This window comes from Falco naumanni, chromosome 1 (assembly GCF_017639655.2).
Source record: "Falco naumanni isolate bFalNau1 chromosome 1, bFalNau1.pat, whole genome shotgun sequence".
Lineage (NCBI taxonomy): Eukaryota > Metazoa > Chordata > Aves > Falconiformes > Falconidae > Falco > Falco naumanni.
In genome coordinates this window covers 27187705-27204043 of record NC_054054.1, presented here as the reverse complement: position 1 = coordinate 27204043, position 16339 = coordinate 27187705, and the positions used below count along the sequence as shown (strand labels likewise).

Sequence of the window (16339 nt, the reverse complement as noted above, 5' to 3'; positions counted from 1 at the left end):
CCTTTATACCCCTAGATCTTCAGTTTAAAAATGGATAATTTTAAATTCATTTGACAGACTAAATACCTTGAAAAAGTATGTTGATGAATTGCCCTGAAGTTGTGGTGATAGTTTTTGAAGCCAAAACAGCAGTGACAGGAAAAATCTTACCATGAAAATCTTAAAAGTGCCTCAAAAAAGTGAAAAGTCATAACAAATAAAAGTCTGTAGACCTGATTATTTGAATAATAGTTTTTTCCGTATTTCCTAGTGGTGTACTTAATGATATTTAGAAGGTATCTTCCCTCAAAATACACAGTAGAAGCACCTTAGGAGTAAAAATGTTTTCTAAATTTTAACTAGTTAGGCTCAGTTGCAATCTTCCCTTAACATTTGTATGAATAAACAAAATATATATAATACCAAGAATGTCAGTGTAGTAAAGTTCTTGTAAAGTTCTCTAGTAAAAAAAGATTTGTATATCACTGTGGAGATTGTGTTCTGAAGATCTTGAAAAGAGCAATTTATAAAGCTGTCATGCTGTGCTTTTATTGTTACCTATTTGCACAACTGCAGATTTTATGTATGGTATGCATTCAAATATTTTCCTTTTGTTCATGAGGGGGAACTTGTGGGGAAAAGGGGGAAATGTCATCGTCGTTGTCCCCAAAGTGGGGAAAATGTTCCCCCCTGCTAACTGCAGGCATTTATTACTTTGTGGATCTGCTTATAGGAGAGAAGTTATGTACTTAAACACTCAGGTGCTCCGCTCTTAGGAATGTCAATCTGATCAGTAAAAATCAGAGTTCTCAAAATTGTTTTCACAGTAAGTTTATGCAACCTCATTAATGTGAACAAAATTATGTTCCCGAAGAGGCCAGTGTACCTGTATTTAAAATATTGTTATGATTTACCACAGAATAGAAAATGGATATTCAGCTGCAAGTGACAAAAGTCAGAAAAAATGGGCATAAGCACCCTTTTTTTTTTTTCACTAAATGAAAAATTTTGCCTTAGTAAATGAAAAAAATATTTTAGAATCCTTGCAAAGTTTGAGTATACTGTGAATGACTTAAGATGGTACCTTAATCTTATCTTTTAAACAGGCTTCTCTGAAATGTGTTAGTGCATTAGAAAGACATGAGGGGAGGCCATAGACTAGGGGTGGGCATTTGGATTTGTGAGCACCGGTCAACAGAGGAGATGTTAAAGTTGAAGCTTGAGTGGTCCTAGCAAGTGGAAGTCTGAACAGTTCGTCATTTCAGATCTCCTCAAAAGTCTGTTAACTCCCAGCAGGAGACCTGATAAAAGCTATCACATGGTTCATAGTGATAAAGACTGTCCCGAACAAGAAGAGTCCCTTAATTATTTCCAAGCAGTGTTGTCAATTTTAACTGAAGGATTACTTGTTTCATCTTGTTGTTTGTAATACAAACTTGTATCTGAGTTACACGAAACAGAGAAATATTTTAGATATTTATGCAGTCTGTCTTAGAACTGCAATTTGGGAGAGTGTATAGAGGAGCAAGAGTCTGTATAATCTAGAAAAATAAGAGAAGATGGAAAACAGGTTTGTGTTTTGGTCTTTTAAAACTACAGCACATTTGGTTTCTAATCTCTGTTTGACCCTATAGCTTCGCAGCCGAAGAAAAGCAGTAATTAGGCTGTATTTTCCATTAAGTCATGAGAAAGTGCTGAAAAAGCACTAGAATCGGCAAATCTGCTGTTGTCTTAGTAGGCTTGTACTGGGACAGTGAATTTTAAATGAGTCTGTTATACAAGCAAGAAAATCCAGGTCAGTCTTTAATATAATGGATTTACCATACCAGCAGAAATAACAGTATTTAAAGCTTGCTTTTCAAGTTAAATGGCTAATTAAAATACTACTTCTGTGTTGGATGTTAACAAATTAACCAATCACTTGTTTTGCTTCTCCACCTCTAATGAAGAGCCAAAGTCAACACAAAATGTAAGGAGAGGATAGATAAAAAGATGTCCTTTTGTTATTACTTCTTAAGGTGTACTGTAGTTTCACCCAACTTGCAGTTACACAAATGATGGTGTTTGAACACTGCAGTAAAGCTTTTAACCATTAGTTGCGTGTGTATACAAGATGAGTAGGGTCTGCCTGTCATACCATTTTGGTTAAACACCTGTACGGTTTTTATGCTGACACTTTAAATCATTATCCTTCTTAAATAATTCCCTGTTTGGCTGTGTTAAAGTGAAATTCCCAGCAAAAATGGTAACAACCTTGTGTATTTGTCTACTTAATTATCTCTCCTTCCAAGTATATTCTACTGTTTTCTGGTCATGCTGCAAAGGCCTGGGTATCTAGCTTGTGGTAAGCCAGGATGCTGGCAAGGTACACATTCTGAAATGCAGCATCTCTTTGTAGAGAACAGCTGGAATGCTGTTTCTATAGAAATTAGATTTGCTAGCATTTGTGAGAAGCACTTTCATAAGTAACTGTGTTGTGAGTAGCAATGGGTGATCTTTCCAGGTTAAAACTAGTCCTTTCAGCATTGTGGTTTGCAAGAAACTAGCATGGTTTACTCCTGGCATTGAGTGTGAAACAGACGGGTTTTTGGGTGGTAAAATTGAGCACTGTTCTAAGTTTTCATATGGACTCTGTATATAACCTGTTTTAAAGAACACTGCAGGTATCCTAATTACAAGGTGACATATTTTGTAGCTCATAATGTTCATAATGATTATGACTTGCACTTTTGATGAAAACTGCAGGTAGAAGAGAAGCTCTTACAAATATGTTGCCTGTGTATCCTGGAGAGTTGAACGGAGTAACTGAACTGTGAAGACTGAAAACATAGATCTGTTTATCAAGGATTGGTAAAATCCAGTGGCTCTTTGTTGTTCTAAAATTATTACTATTTGCATGTGATTGGAATAAGTCTCAGTGTTTTATACATAGCTAGCTCCCTGTGTCATAGAGGAAATAGTCTGTTTTTCATAGGAAATGTAAATTGCTCGTGTATTTTGTCCTTTTGGCTTTCTCTTCCTCATTCAAATAAAAACTTCTGTTGAATATTTTAGTATGTTACATAGATTAACTCTCTAGAGGGAATACTGTCTCAAAAATGTGCATCTTTTTCACTGTTCCATCACAGTACTTTTAATGTGATCTGGAACAGCTGATTGTATATGATTAGAAAGAAGCCTTTTGAGAAGTTGTCTTTGTTGCCTGTTTTGCAGGGGCTGTTTCTGATAACTTGGATAGTGACCAGTTGGCTCTTTCTTTCTTTTGCTTTTAGTGATGTGTAAGTGAATGCAAACTATTAGCTCATTTCAGATAGAAAATTTCAGTTACTGCAGACCTAGGTTTGAATCAAAGCACATCATGATGAAAGGCTCTGTAACCCCCAGTATTAGTCCCTTGAGCCTTCCAGGCTGTTCTTGTCCTTTTTAAGTTAGTGCATGTCCTGTAATGAGACAAAGAATTACTTACAATTCAGTTTCTCTCAGCATAATCAGTTTTCTTTGATTGGTTTTAAGTCTTCTCTGTAAATTAGCAGTGCTGGAATTATTCTTTAGCAGGAAGAATTCAATTTGCTTTTTGTGAGGTTTTTTTCCCCGTCTGTAGTAGTAAGAGTTAACAGAATAAGAAGCAGAGATTCTAAGATGCAGTACAGGAATTCTGTGTCATTTGTGGTTCAAGAAAAGGGGGTGGTATTCAGCTCTTGAAAGGTCTTTAATGAATGCTGTTTGTTTGGTGTTTTTGAAAGCTAATGGTCAGAGGAAAGCAAGAGAAACAGCCTTGGAGCTTTTAGGGTAAAGGGATGAACACTTTTTCTGATTGAGGTGATTGTTTCACCACCCTTTTTATGTAAGGATTTTTCACCATCTATTGCCTTTTGTTTTTATTCTAATGACATACACTTAAAGAAGCCTTTTTTTATGTGAATGCAATGCTTTCTCCCCTCCTCCTGTAGAAAATCTGCTTGCCACAGACAGGCAGAGCATGTGTTTCTCTTGTCTTGGTTGGGTGCACAGATCTTCTTTTATGTGTGCTGCTTCTTACCCTGTTGCCTAGACGATCACTGGCTTTCACTAAGGATGTCTGGTTCTCGTAAAGAGTTTGACGTGAAACAGATTTTAAAAATCAGATGGAAGTGGTTTGGTCATCAGGCATCAGCCCCTAACTCTGCAATTGCAAACGACCAGGGAGACTTCTGGAATAGAGGACAAAATGTAACAACTGGTGGCACAAAGTTTTTAGATTCAGGTAACCTACCTCTAACATCAGTTGGTTACAGAAGGTCCAGCCAACAGGATTTCCAGAATTCACCTCCTTGGCCAATGGCATCCACCTCAGAAATCCCTACATTTGAATTTGCAGCAGAAGACTGTGGAGGTGCAGGTTCGCTTGACAGACAAGAAACAGATGATAGAGCAAGTGAAGAAGAAAATGAATCGGACAGCAGTTCATGCAGGTTATTGATTACTTTCCTATTGTGAGAAATGTATTTTCGTTTCATGTTTACAGATAGTATGCATATATAGGCTAACCTTTATTATAGATTAAAATGCTTCAGAAACCTAGCACCTGCAGTATCAGAAACAGAAAATGATTTATAGTCAGGGTTCTGTGTGTTTACTAGGATCTTTTTAAAAGGCAGATGTAGTCAATGTGGATAAAAAAAGCACAAACTTGTGTTTTAAGTAGTATACCAACTATGTGCTGCTACGAACAAGGTATTGTCCATTACATGGTAATGTTACAGGATGCTTGCTGAATTATTTCAGAGTGATGCTGATCGTTCAGTTATGCTGAGAATTAGTCTCATGCCAGTTAGGAGAAAACTATGAAAATGTAAGCTTCTTGTGACTCTTATTGGATGTTTCCACATTATAGATGAGGGAAATGACACTGTAAAAATACTTAAGAAATAAAGCAAAGATTATTTTTTTTTCTTGTGTATATGCAATTTGAAGGAAAAAAATACTTTCATCTATTGAAAGCTGGCCAATTTGTGCTTTAAAGCGATTACAGTTTTATCTGTCCAGGTGTCTTAAAATGTGTATCTAGCTTAAAAAGAAAAGACTGTTTTATTGTGTCTATTAAGGTGTTTTTCTCTAACATATTGTTACTAAAGATGAAACTGCAAAATTTGTTCTTAAATGAAAGGTGTTTACCAGTTGTAAATTAGGCAAGTTAAAAAATTAAACTGATACTTAACAAGAAAGATTATTATTTCCTTTTACTGCATATAGCTGTTCTTCACTAAAAGTATTTTTCCTGTTTTGTACTGCATATAGTGCATAATAGCTTACCATTTCAAGTAAATTTTATGATGTTTGTTTTCTTGCTTTTAAGATAACTTTGCAATGATACGGCATTTCAGAAAATATGCCTATTTAAAAGGGTACACTGTTTAATAAAGCCTAACAAGGACAGATCAATCTAGACATAGCAGTTTTAGTGTTTTGCATTCCCTATGAGAAGAATTCTTTTAGTGCAAGGGCAAAGTAGCCCACAATATAAACACTACCTATTTATGGTTTATATAACCTTTAAAGATTCAAAGAAAGGGGGGAGGGTAAAAATGCTTAAGAGTCAATACAGTGTATTTGCTTTTATCACTGAATGGCAATAGTACTAGAATTACAGGGAAAGGAAATCCTGCATGCTGATGCTTCATAACAGCAGTCTGATCATGCTGCAACAACTATGTAGCTATTAATAATATTTCTGAAGACATCCTATTTTAAGTGATATTCATGTATGAATTTTTAATAGCTGTGTCACTGGATAATATATATGATATAGGTGTAACATCACCTTCCATTTCAGGAACATTTACTTGTGATGTGAAATTTTTATATATAGCATTACCCCAATTGGATATTCTGACCATAGTAATGTGCAGTCGGTGTAGAAAAAAAAAGTAATTTTAAGAGATAAAGGTCTAGATTGAAATTACTATAAATTTGTTCTTAATTGTAGGAGAAGAATTTACCACAAAACTAATTTGTTACTTTGTAGAATTGGAGAACTGCAGGTACTTACTTAGGGCTGTGAGAAGTCTATATAGCATTGGGGTTTTGGGTTTTTTTTTTTGCAGGTGGAATTGTATACTACAGGAAGTGCATGTAGGATTTGAACTCAGTAAATTTGAAGTATCTTTTAAATTGTGTGCTTAATCATCTATAGCATCTAGAATTATTTGTAATTCCTTTTGTCTTGTAGTTCTTGCAAGTGTTTTACATTCAGGCTTTAAAATAAATATTTTGGATAAATTTTGAGTTCAATGCTGGTACAATTTAATATGTAACGGTAATGTGAGAACTTGATTTGTATTATCTGTCCCCTGTCTTATGGGGACACTGTACTTAAACCGTGTTTTTCTCACTCCTTTGTTAAGAATCTATAAACTATTGGGCAGACTACAGAAGTCTGTCCAGCAGCTGGAATAGTTCTGATGTTAAGAACGTAATTAAATGTTCTTTTTATTAGTCTAAAATATAGCTTTTTTCCCCATATGAAAAACCCTGTTACCTCCATTGGAAACAAATTGTGTGAGTGTAAAAATCCTTTTTTTAAAACTTTGTAGAAGCTATGCAGTGACCTTACTTCTTTACTCCTCTTTAATTTACCGCCCAGTTACAAGCCCTAAAAGCATGAAGTGACAGCTCAATGGCTTTGTACATATCAATCGTCCTTCCTCTTTGCCATGTGATACAGCACAGATAGAAAAGCATTTAGATCAGGTCTTTGTCATTATGAAAGCTTTAGATAGTTGTGTGATTCATTTATAGAGACCTGCTATAGAATTCATTTATTACTAATTAGTATAGACCTTGGTGGCATAAGGGATAAGCAAATTCCAAGTTTAGTACCAGATCTTTGATAAAAGCTGTGTCTGACATGCAAGCAGATCATCCAGATTCAGGGATCAGAGCTAGTTGGCTATAATGCTGTTGACATTGTACTCCTACATGTTGTTTGTAACCAGCGTTAGCTTGAATGATTGATTACTGGACCAGTGAGGTTTGAATTCTTTTGCTGGCTTTTGTCTCCTAGATTTCCTCTGTTGTTAACTTTCCTACATTCCTGAGGAAACAGTCATCATTTTGGATTTGTACGCTTCTTAAAATTTTCCAACAGCTGTGCAGACTCTTACATAGCAGATTTAAACTTATTAGCAATAGATACGTTTTTCATAACTTTTGTGGGTGCCTTAGCAGCAGTCCACAGACCTTGAAAGCATGGTGGATATCAACCTACAATATTCTGCATACTAGGTATGCTCTAGGTATTTTTATCTGGTTCATTTCACCCAGGCATGTGTTAAAATATTGGAATTACTTTACTGTAAAGTGTGGAAATGTTTTCAAATGTAATGTTAAATGTATATTTATATTTGAACATTAAATGCAAACAGTATTTCAAAATTCATCAGTTGTGTCCTAACCCTGAAAAGTTCAGTAAGATGTCTGTAATTGATTTTAAGACAAGGTCTGAATGCACCAGGTGGTAGCTACTCTGCAGTATTGCACGCTCTATGCACAGTCTTGGATTTAGTAAGCTGTTAACTTCCAATCTAAGTCTGCCCCGCAATAATTTTCAATCTACAGACACCTTTGGTATGTCTTTTCTTTCAGCTCAGTCTTACCTACCTTTGAGGCTGTAAGTTTATTAGGGCCGCCAATTGTGGTGTGTATGTCTGTGTATCTCCTATCGTAAAACAATGCAAACTGCCAAATAAGGACAGTTGATAGATTCCCTAATTTTGTTGCATGGCAGTAGTATGATACTTGAAATTGACTGAAAAATTATGAAAAGAGCATTTTTTTTTTTTTGCTAGATATATACATGAATTAGACAAAAATAAGAAACTTACTGAAAGACAAGTTGGTTTACAGGGGAGAATCTCTAGCCTTCTAGTTTCTTTTCTTCCATGCTACTGCTAAAATTCTTTCATTTTCCACTGTGCCTATTAAATCTTCACTTGGGTTATGACTATGCATATTTGGAAATAGTGCAGCACAATTAAATAGCACGTACAAAGCAGATGCAATCTAGTAAGCTTGAACAGTAGATGTAATGAAGGTAAGACAAGAGGCTGTAGCATGGACTTCTCAAAGCCACAGGGGATTCCAGCTATAAATTTGGATGGAATGGGCTTCCATGCAAGATGATCATATTTTTGCACCGATTGTCATGTGTTTTGACTACCTTAAAGCTTGGACAGGTATGTTTTTTGTACTACCGCGCTTCTCAATCGCTCCAGTGTAGATGTATCATGAGGTAGTCTAAATAGTTGTTTCCCAAACAGAATGCATGTTACTGGTGACATTTGTGTGGGTATATGAATTCACTGCACTAAATCCAAGACATCTCTTAGGAAACATCAGTGCTATAATCAAGAGTCTATCTGCAATGAAACATGCCCATGTTATTTCTTAACATAAATAGAAACAAGTAAAGATGCAGTAGTATTGGCTTAGAAGTCTGTATATACATGTCTTTGCTGGCCTAGCATAGGTTACGCTGGTGTCTTGTTGTTGCTCGTACCAGTTAGATTAAGGTTACTGTGCATATATATGTGTGTGTGTTTGCTAGAACTGGTGCCTTTTGATTACATGGTTGTAGTTCTGGCTATTGCTGTAATTATTTTCTCTAGCATAAAGTGAATCAGTAGCCCTCAAGTTCTCATGCATATATAGTCTTACTGTGCTCTTCAGTCTCTCCAGAGTCACTGTTGTCCTCTTTCCAGTGTCTTGTATTACCTTGATTTATGATACACTAGATTTTTAGCAGGTTTTGTTGTTACCACCTTATGGCTTCCTCCTATTATTTATGCCCTTCCCAGCCTTTGAAGGTGTCTTGCTTTTAACTGTTTCTTGCTTTTTCCAAGAATCCTTTCAGCATCCTTCTTTTCAACAAACTTCATTCTCTGCAGCTGAGGTTCTTCTTTTTCTAAGTTTGAAGAAGGAATTTTTTTACTCCTTACAAAGTATAGTCTAAAATTATGGAAGGTGGCATATTGTTATTTTAGTAAATTGTGTTTCAGTCTCTGCATGCCATAAAACGTCAGCTAACTTGAAGATAGCAGTGTAAACAACTAGATTGTTGAAGAGATATATTTTAAACTATTTTGAAACATTGTATGTAAAAACTGCAATGCAAGAAGCTATTTTCACACAATAAGAAAGTTACAAAATGGAGATTTGTTTAAAAATTTAAAGGTTGTAGCTTAATGTGTATCCTAATTTGTCCAAAGCCAGACATACTCTTACCTCCCCTAGTGACTTAAGCAATTGACTACTATAGCCTAAAGATGGCTTGAAATTTCAACAGATCTTCTACTTATTACCAAAAAAATACCTTGAGATCAAGGATTTGTTATGCGGTATAGCAGATGTAGTGCCCTGTGTCAAAGTAGACAATCAGCTTACCTTTTGGCTGCACGGGACTTTTTTTTTTTTTTAATTATTTTTTATTAGGAAGTTCAACTACTGGAGATTTATCAGTTCTAGTAAGAAAATAAATGCCTTCACTGGTTTTGAACAGTAGTGAAATTTATAGCTTATTGGTGATTTGCTAGAGTAAATTCCATATGCTTTATTTACGATTGCAGAGTTCTGCTTTGGTCAGTCAAACATTGGCTTTTGATTTCATTGACATCATTCTTGGGTTTGCATTACAAGAATGTAAACAGCAGCATGTAATTTATAGTCAGAGGTACTATGCATTGTTTTTCTTTTATTATCTTCTCTAAACACAAGGCAGTTGCACCTATTTTTCTGCACATAATTTCCATCACTTATATAAACCTCTTATTATTTTGAACTTTTTTGAGGTGTGACCAAACCTAATATTTTTACTATTTCTTCTTTGAAATGTCATGATACTTATTTTTTTTATACCTGTATACATTGAGATGTCTGTATTGGTTTGTTGACTTTCTGTTTATTTACATGTCATATTTATAAAGATAGTATTCTTTATGCATGAATTCGGATTTACAATGTTAATGTCAGTTACTTTATTTTCTGAGAAACAAAATGGTGTTCACTGGAAACATATTAGTGAGGAGAAAAATGTGTATTTTTTCCCATCTGTCCAGTTTTGCCGGTGTTTATTACTTCTAATGCTTTCATCTACACCCAGTCTGTGTTAGAGCAACACGTAAAACAATATTTAAGCCAGTTCTGTGCACTGGTTATTCTGGCCCCAGTTCCCATTTTGCACTTTGTAAGTCTGTCTATGAAAACCATTTGGGTTGGTGTACAGTGCTGCCTGCAGATTTCAGTAGCATAGATAGAGCATTTGCTTTTAGCTTGATTTCCTAAAGGGACCAAGTTTTTCCGGTTGTGTTTTGCATCACCCTTGCCATTTCGTGTGTAGCTTTGAAACCTATGGGCCGTTTTCATCGTAACGTGAGGGTAGGCAGAAGTCTCAAAGATAAAGTCACTCCTTGCAGTTAGTTAATGGAGAGAAACCCAGCTTACTGCCTTCACTGGAAAAGGGCAGAATTCATCTGATGCAAAGCTGGCTGTGTGACACCTCTTACTGTTAGTCACGTTATTTGCTGTCTCTTGCCTAGTGAGGAAATGTCTTAAGGAACTGAGGGGAAAGGAAAAGAGCTGGAGTTGTGGTGGTAGGTGGAATAAGGAAAGGAGATAGAGCATAGACTTCATTTGTAGAATCTGTGAACCATCCAGTTGAGTAGGCATAGTAGCAATATGTTGGAGGTAGTTTCTCCATCAAGATTTTATGGATAGAAATCCCATTGTACTGCTGCCTGACTCCTTTGTCTAGTCAAGGCTTTAGTAACAAGCTGCACTTCAGCATGCTGCTTCTGTCAAAAGGAGCGTGACTTCTTAATGCGAGTAAATAATCTTTACTTGCTCCAAAAGGTTAGAAGAGACAAGATGATCAGCATCTGTACTACATGTCTCTGATCTAGCCAGGTCACTCTTACCTTGCAGTTAAAATACATTTTTGCAGATTTATAGGATTTAATACTATCTTGTGGAGAAGTTGACCTTTTTTAGAAGTACAGGTGAGGTTGCAGCTAGATTATGTGAACTAGTTATGACAATAGAACAGTTTTAAATACAAGTGAATTTATACATAATTTTCTGATAATTTTTTCAGACAATTTCACACAATTTTTCAGAAAAAATATTTTTAAACAAATTTCAGATTTTGGATTCTGTTCTTCTATCTCTGTTCCAAAGTGAATAGTTTGAAAACTGTATTTGATTTTTTTCTTAGTTATAATGAAGCCTTTATTGCTTTATTTTTATTTCTAAGACAAACATGGAGACATTTAAGCTAAAAGATACCTTCCTGAAAATAATTTTAAATGCATAAAATAAAATGCTTGAAAAAATTTTGTAACTGTTGTTATAGTAAAGGTTAATACTTACTAGAATTCATAGGCTGTTAACTACTATGTGTGATTGCTATAAAATAACAGTAACCCCTCCTTTAAATATAAAATTAATTGCAGTGATTTAAAATTATTAAAATAACGAATCCTGTTAATAGGAACAGATTGTGCTTCTCCCATGTAAAATTTGAAAACCACTGATGCCTCTCTTTTGGGGGAGAGAGTTTAGTAGAAGTGGGAGGAAAGAAGGCTTGTGTATGTTATGGTTTGGTTTTATATTAAAGCCTGTGCTGTAGCTTTATTTAAGCCACAACAAGGAAGCCTGAAACAACTAGAAAGGAAACCAGAAGGAGAGGTGTGAATTCAGCTCTCCAGTCGTCATCATTATATATGCTTTTATTTTTGAAACTCATTTACCACCACTTCACTAGCCCAATAAATTGCTTCATTGCTTTGCAATGAACTATTTTATTGGGTAGAGCTCCTTATTCCAAACATCCTACTTCAAGAAAGAAAATATTTTAAAAATGAATGGTTTTATAGCTATATATATGGCTTATGCATAATTTTGATTTCAAAAGGCATACTGTTATATAAATTATTTATTAGACAGAGAAGCTGAAGAAAGCTAGCATCTTTAGTATATGGATGTTTGTCAGCAGGGTAGTAAAATGTGTAGCTAGTGTGGGAAAGACCTTGTTCTTAGTTATTTACATTTTTACAATCATCCTAAAATTGTACCATACTTAATAAAATTTGGTCAGTGCTTGATAGCATGTTTTTGACATAAATAGAGAAAGAAAAGAAAGACCAAGAAAAATGTGAGTGAAGTTAAAGAATAGAAAAAGGAAACCCTACTGACTAACATTCTAAGCTACTTGTAATATTTTCATTTCGTGTGATAAAAATGCTATCTTAAGTCTTAATCTTAAAGGAATATGCAAAAAGGGCTCTTTGATACACTTATTTTGTGTGCTGACAGCCTCAGTCTTTAATTTTCTGAGTAGTATGCGTGAGGTGTGCAGAAGTAGCAATATCTTTCTAGCCTGTGGGAGGGGAAATTCATACTAAAAGACAAATTTGAGAGCTAAATGCAAAAGGAGCAGAGCTGCCTTGATACTCAGAGCTGCAGGACTATCGTGGCTGGGTGTCTGCTCTAAGCACGGGATTCACAGGTCAGTGTTAAGATACCCAGGTTTCCCCTCTCTAGGTGGAAGGAATGTGCGCCAAGAATTTTGGAAGGCATTTCAGTACTACTGCTGGGAGAGGGAAAAGCAGGTCCTCCGTGTCCTCTGTTCTTCCCATGCTTGTGTATTCTCCCAAGCTGTCATGGCTGTGGCAGACTGAACTGGGAAACAGATATGTAAAACACTTTGGGGAGGGAGGGATATGTGAATTTTGTATAACCATTGAGTCATAGGCATAAATAGCCCTTGAAGTTATTTCTTCCTTTTTACATGTATCAACTATTAGGCTGTCTCTTTCATGTTCTCTTTATAGACCACTGAAGTCTGTCTTTCTCCTTTTCCTTCCTTATGGAAAATGGTTTGTAAGTTATTGGCTAGAGGACAGGTATAGGGTTGAACTTCAGGTGAGGGGAAGAACTAAGCTTGGCTCTATTGTGGTCTGAGTAAATGCTTTATCATGGGTAGTGGAAAACAGATGCCGCTGCAATTATTACTCCTTATTGAATGAGAGTGGTGACAGCCACTGAGTTCTCTGCAGAATGCACGTGTGCAGTCTTGGGGCTGGCAATAACTCCCGTGAGGGTGTGGTCCAGCAAAGTGCTGGATTGGAAGGTTTTTTGCTATTCCGTGCCAGTTTGTTGCTGCTTCAGTTTTATCTGTGCAACTCTGTGAGGTGTTAATGTACATCAAATCTTTGATATCATGCAATTTTTAATCATTATTAATGGGGTTAATTTGAAGAATCTGAATTAAAATATGGTTCAGCCAAAAAAACCCTTCAAACTGTATCAAGACAGTTGAAGATGTGGTAAATTGTGATAGAGTAAGAATTTCTTAAGCATTTTCCTGTTGGCCAGCACTCTGTTCTTTCCACTTCGCTTTCTTTTCTTTTGCTTTCTTTTGCTTTCTTTTGCTTTCTTTTGCTTTCTTTTGCTTTCTTTTGCTTTCTTTTGCTTTCTTTTGCTTTCTTTTGCTTTCTTTTGCTTTCTTTTGCTTTCTTTTGCTTTCTTTTGCTTTCTTTTGCTTTCTTTTGCTTTCTTTTGCTTTCTTTTGCTTTCTTTTGCTTTCTTTTGCTTTCTTTTGCTTTCTTTTGCTTTCTTTTGCTTTCTTTTGCTTTCTTTTGCTTTCTTTTGCTTTCTTTTGCTTTCTTTTGCTTTCTTTTGCTTTCTTTTGCTTTCTTTTGCTTTCTTTTGCTTTCTTTTGCTTTCTTTTGCTTTCTTTTGCTTTCTTTTGCTTTCTTTTGCTTTCTTTTGCTTTCTTTTGCTTTCTTTTGCTTTCTTTTGCTTTCTTTTGCTTTCTTTTGCTTTCTTTTGCTTTCTTTTGCTTTCTTTTGCTTTCTTTTGCTTTCTTTTGCTTTCTTTTGCTTTCTTTTGCTTTCTTTTGCTTTCTTTTGCTTTCTTTTGCTTTCTTTTGCTTTCTTTTGCTTTCTTTTGCTTTCTTTTGCTTTCTTTTGCTTTCTTTTGCTTTCTTTTGCTTTCTTTTGCTTTCTTTTGCTTTCACTGGGAGAATGCCAACCAGTTTTGTCAATGTAACATATGAGTTCCTTGATTCAGTTTCCAAAATGACCCCTAAGATTACTTGTTTCAGCTTGTCAGAGGGCCAGTAGTGGAGCAGAACAAGTGACTTACAGGGGGTGGAAAGAAGTTGATACAGCTGAAATAAACGGCTAACCACAATTTCAGAGAGCACATAAGATAAAGTCCTCGGAGGGAGGGAGGCAGGTATCTCATTTCTGATCTGTTACTAGATTTAGTTGTGAATTAAGTGCCAAATTGCTTGGGCTTTTTAGCTGTTTGCATACATGCACAAAACAAAACTGCACCCCACCCCCCTAATAAAATAAATAAATAAAAAATAAGCAAAACAAAAAACCTGCAAACAAACCAAAACACCACCCAAAAACCAAACCAAAAAACCCAGAGTATTTTCTGCTGAAAATTTAGACTTCAGTTTTGAGGAGCTCTGTCTTGAAAGTTCTAGGCTAAGGACTGAGCCAAGTCTCTTCATGGATTTAGCTCTAAGCATGCTGCCTGAGATCATGATATCTGTGTGAAAACAGAGGTCTCAATGCAGATCTTGTGAATTCATGTCCTTCCAAATACTATGGCAGGTGCAGACTATTTTATAAATCGCCTGTATTGTGGAAGATTAATTAGCAGTTAAAAAATTACGAGCAAGAAAAGGTGCTTCCCTCCATATACATAATTAGGATTCATCTCCTCTATATCTGTCTTAGGCCCATGCGTTCCATTTATTTTCTCTGTTCCTCTTTTTTTCTCCCAAGCTGCTGTGTGTGTGGACAGGAGTAATTTTTTTTTCCCCATCCACCCTTGCTTCTCCCCTGTATTGGCATCTACTGTGCTAGATCTCATTTCAGACACAAAAGGCTTTGTGCAATGGAAGTGGTGGTATATCAATGTGTTTTTTGATTCCCACCCACCCCCACCTCCCCCGCATGCCCACACTCTTTTTACTAGTTCCATATACGCTGAGTTTTGTTCTAGTCACCTTAGGCTAAGCGTGAAGCAAGGCTTTAACATAAGTGGGAGGAAAGGGTTTGATTCTTTATTGCATCCTTCCATTGCTTTTTCAGTTTGCGTGGTCTTGGTAGATGTCTGCTCTTCCTTAACCATCTGACAATGCTATAGATGTGAGTACTGGACTGATCTTCATGTGTCTGTTAGTTGAAGAGTACAACATTAAATGATTGTACCTTTTTCACAAGGGTTTAGATTAAGTTTGGAGGAAGAGAGAAAGTATGAATATGAAGAGAAATATCAAGGAAATATATATTAAAACAAATAATGTATGTCAATTTTAAATTCACATTTATTATCTGTAGATAAATTGCTGCACCTTAGTATTGTGGGAACTACAATTTCTGTTATTGTCTTCAGCAGAACCTCCAACAGCAGTCATACCTTATCATCTTGTCAAACTATGGAGCCCTGTACCTCAGATGAATTTTTTCAGGCCCTCAACCACGCTGAACAAACTTTTAAAAAGATGGAGAATTATCTTAGACACAAACAGCTATGTGATGTGGTGTTAGTTGCTGGTGATCGTAGAATTCCAGCTCACAGGTAAGTTTATTATAATTTGAAGTAACTTCATATTTCTTTACAAATGCACCTTCAAAATGTGTCCTGTGTTTTCTTTAAAGAAGGTCAGAGCATCCTAAATAATTTAGAATACTTCAAACATGCCATGTTTTTTAACATCTGTTTGGAAACTGAAAGCTAATTTCTCTCTGTTGTATGTGATACAGCATCAAAAATAATTGTGAAGTTTTCATGTTCTACTTTTTGTCCTCAATCATATAGTAAGATATTTGAAAAACAAAATAAAACTCCCAAAAGTATCCTCAGAGTATTAGAAGTAGTAGTGGTTTCTGTATCATGGAATGACACAAAAAAGTTTTCTTAGATTTAATTTTTCCTTTGTACTAACAATTAAGTTGCTGAAGTCATAATTAGCAAGAAGGACAGTCTTCTGTCTGCATAAAGGTTTTTTGCTCCCATAGTAAGAAGAGTCCTTTGATGGCAGGCTATGGAACATTGACAGTAAGTGCGAGAGGGCTAAATTATTAAATCAAACATTACCCTATCTGTCATCTGTGTATTTAATAGGTCATATGGCATGCCACTTTAACAGCTAGGAAAATACCAAAGACTGTGAAACAAAAGTATGAATAACTGAAGCATGTTACAGTGTTTAATGCACAGTATTAATAGTTCAAATAGGAACCTAGGTATAATTAAGCTGTGGTTTCATAAGATCATTTCTACAATAGCAACCTAAAACATTCCT

At 35.6% G+C, this 16339-nt stretch overlaps 1 protein-coding gene across 6 annotated transcripts in view; it reads left to right on the top strand.

The window, feature by feature from the left end:
• The window catches only part of KLHL5 (kelch like family member 5), a 62318-nt gene that overhangs the window by 15447 nt on the left and 30532 nt on the right, over positions 1-16339 (top strand). For 2 of the 6 annotated variants that reach the window (XM_040587360.1, XM_040587380.1), the window contains one exon: positions 15430-15612. In XM_040587360.1, the coding sequence (XP_040443294.1) occupies positions 15470-15612 (143 nt within the window). In that variant the 5' untranslated portion in view covers positions 15430-15469. Of the gene's footprint in view, positions 1-3973; positions 4431-15426; positions 15613-16339 lie in introns of those variants that run through there. The other 4 variants (XM_040587349.1, XM_040587338.1, XM_040587327.1 and 1 more) reach the window with 4 other exon arrangements.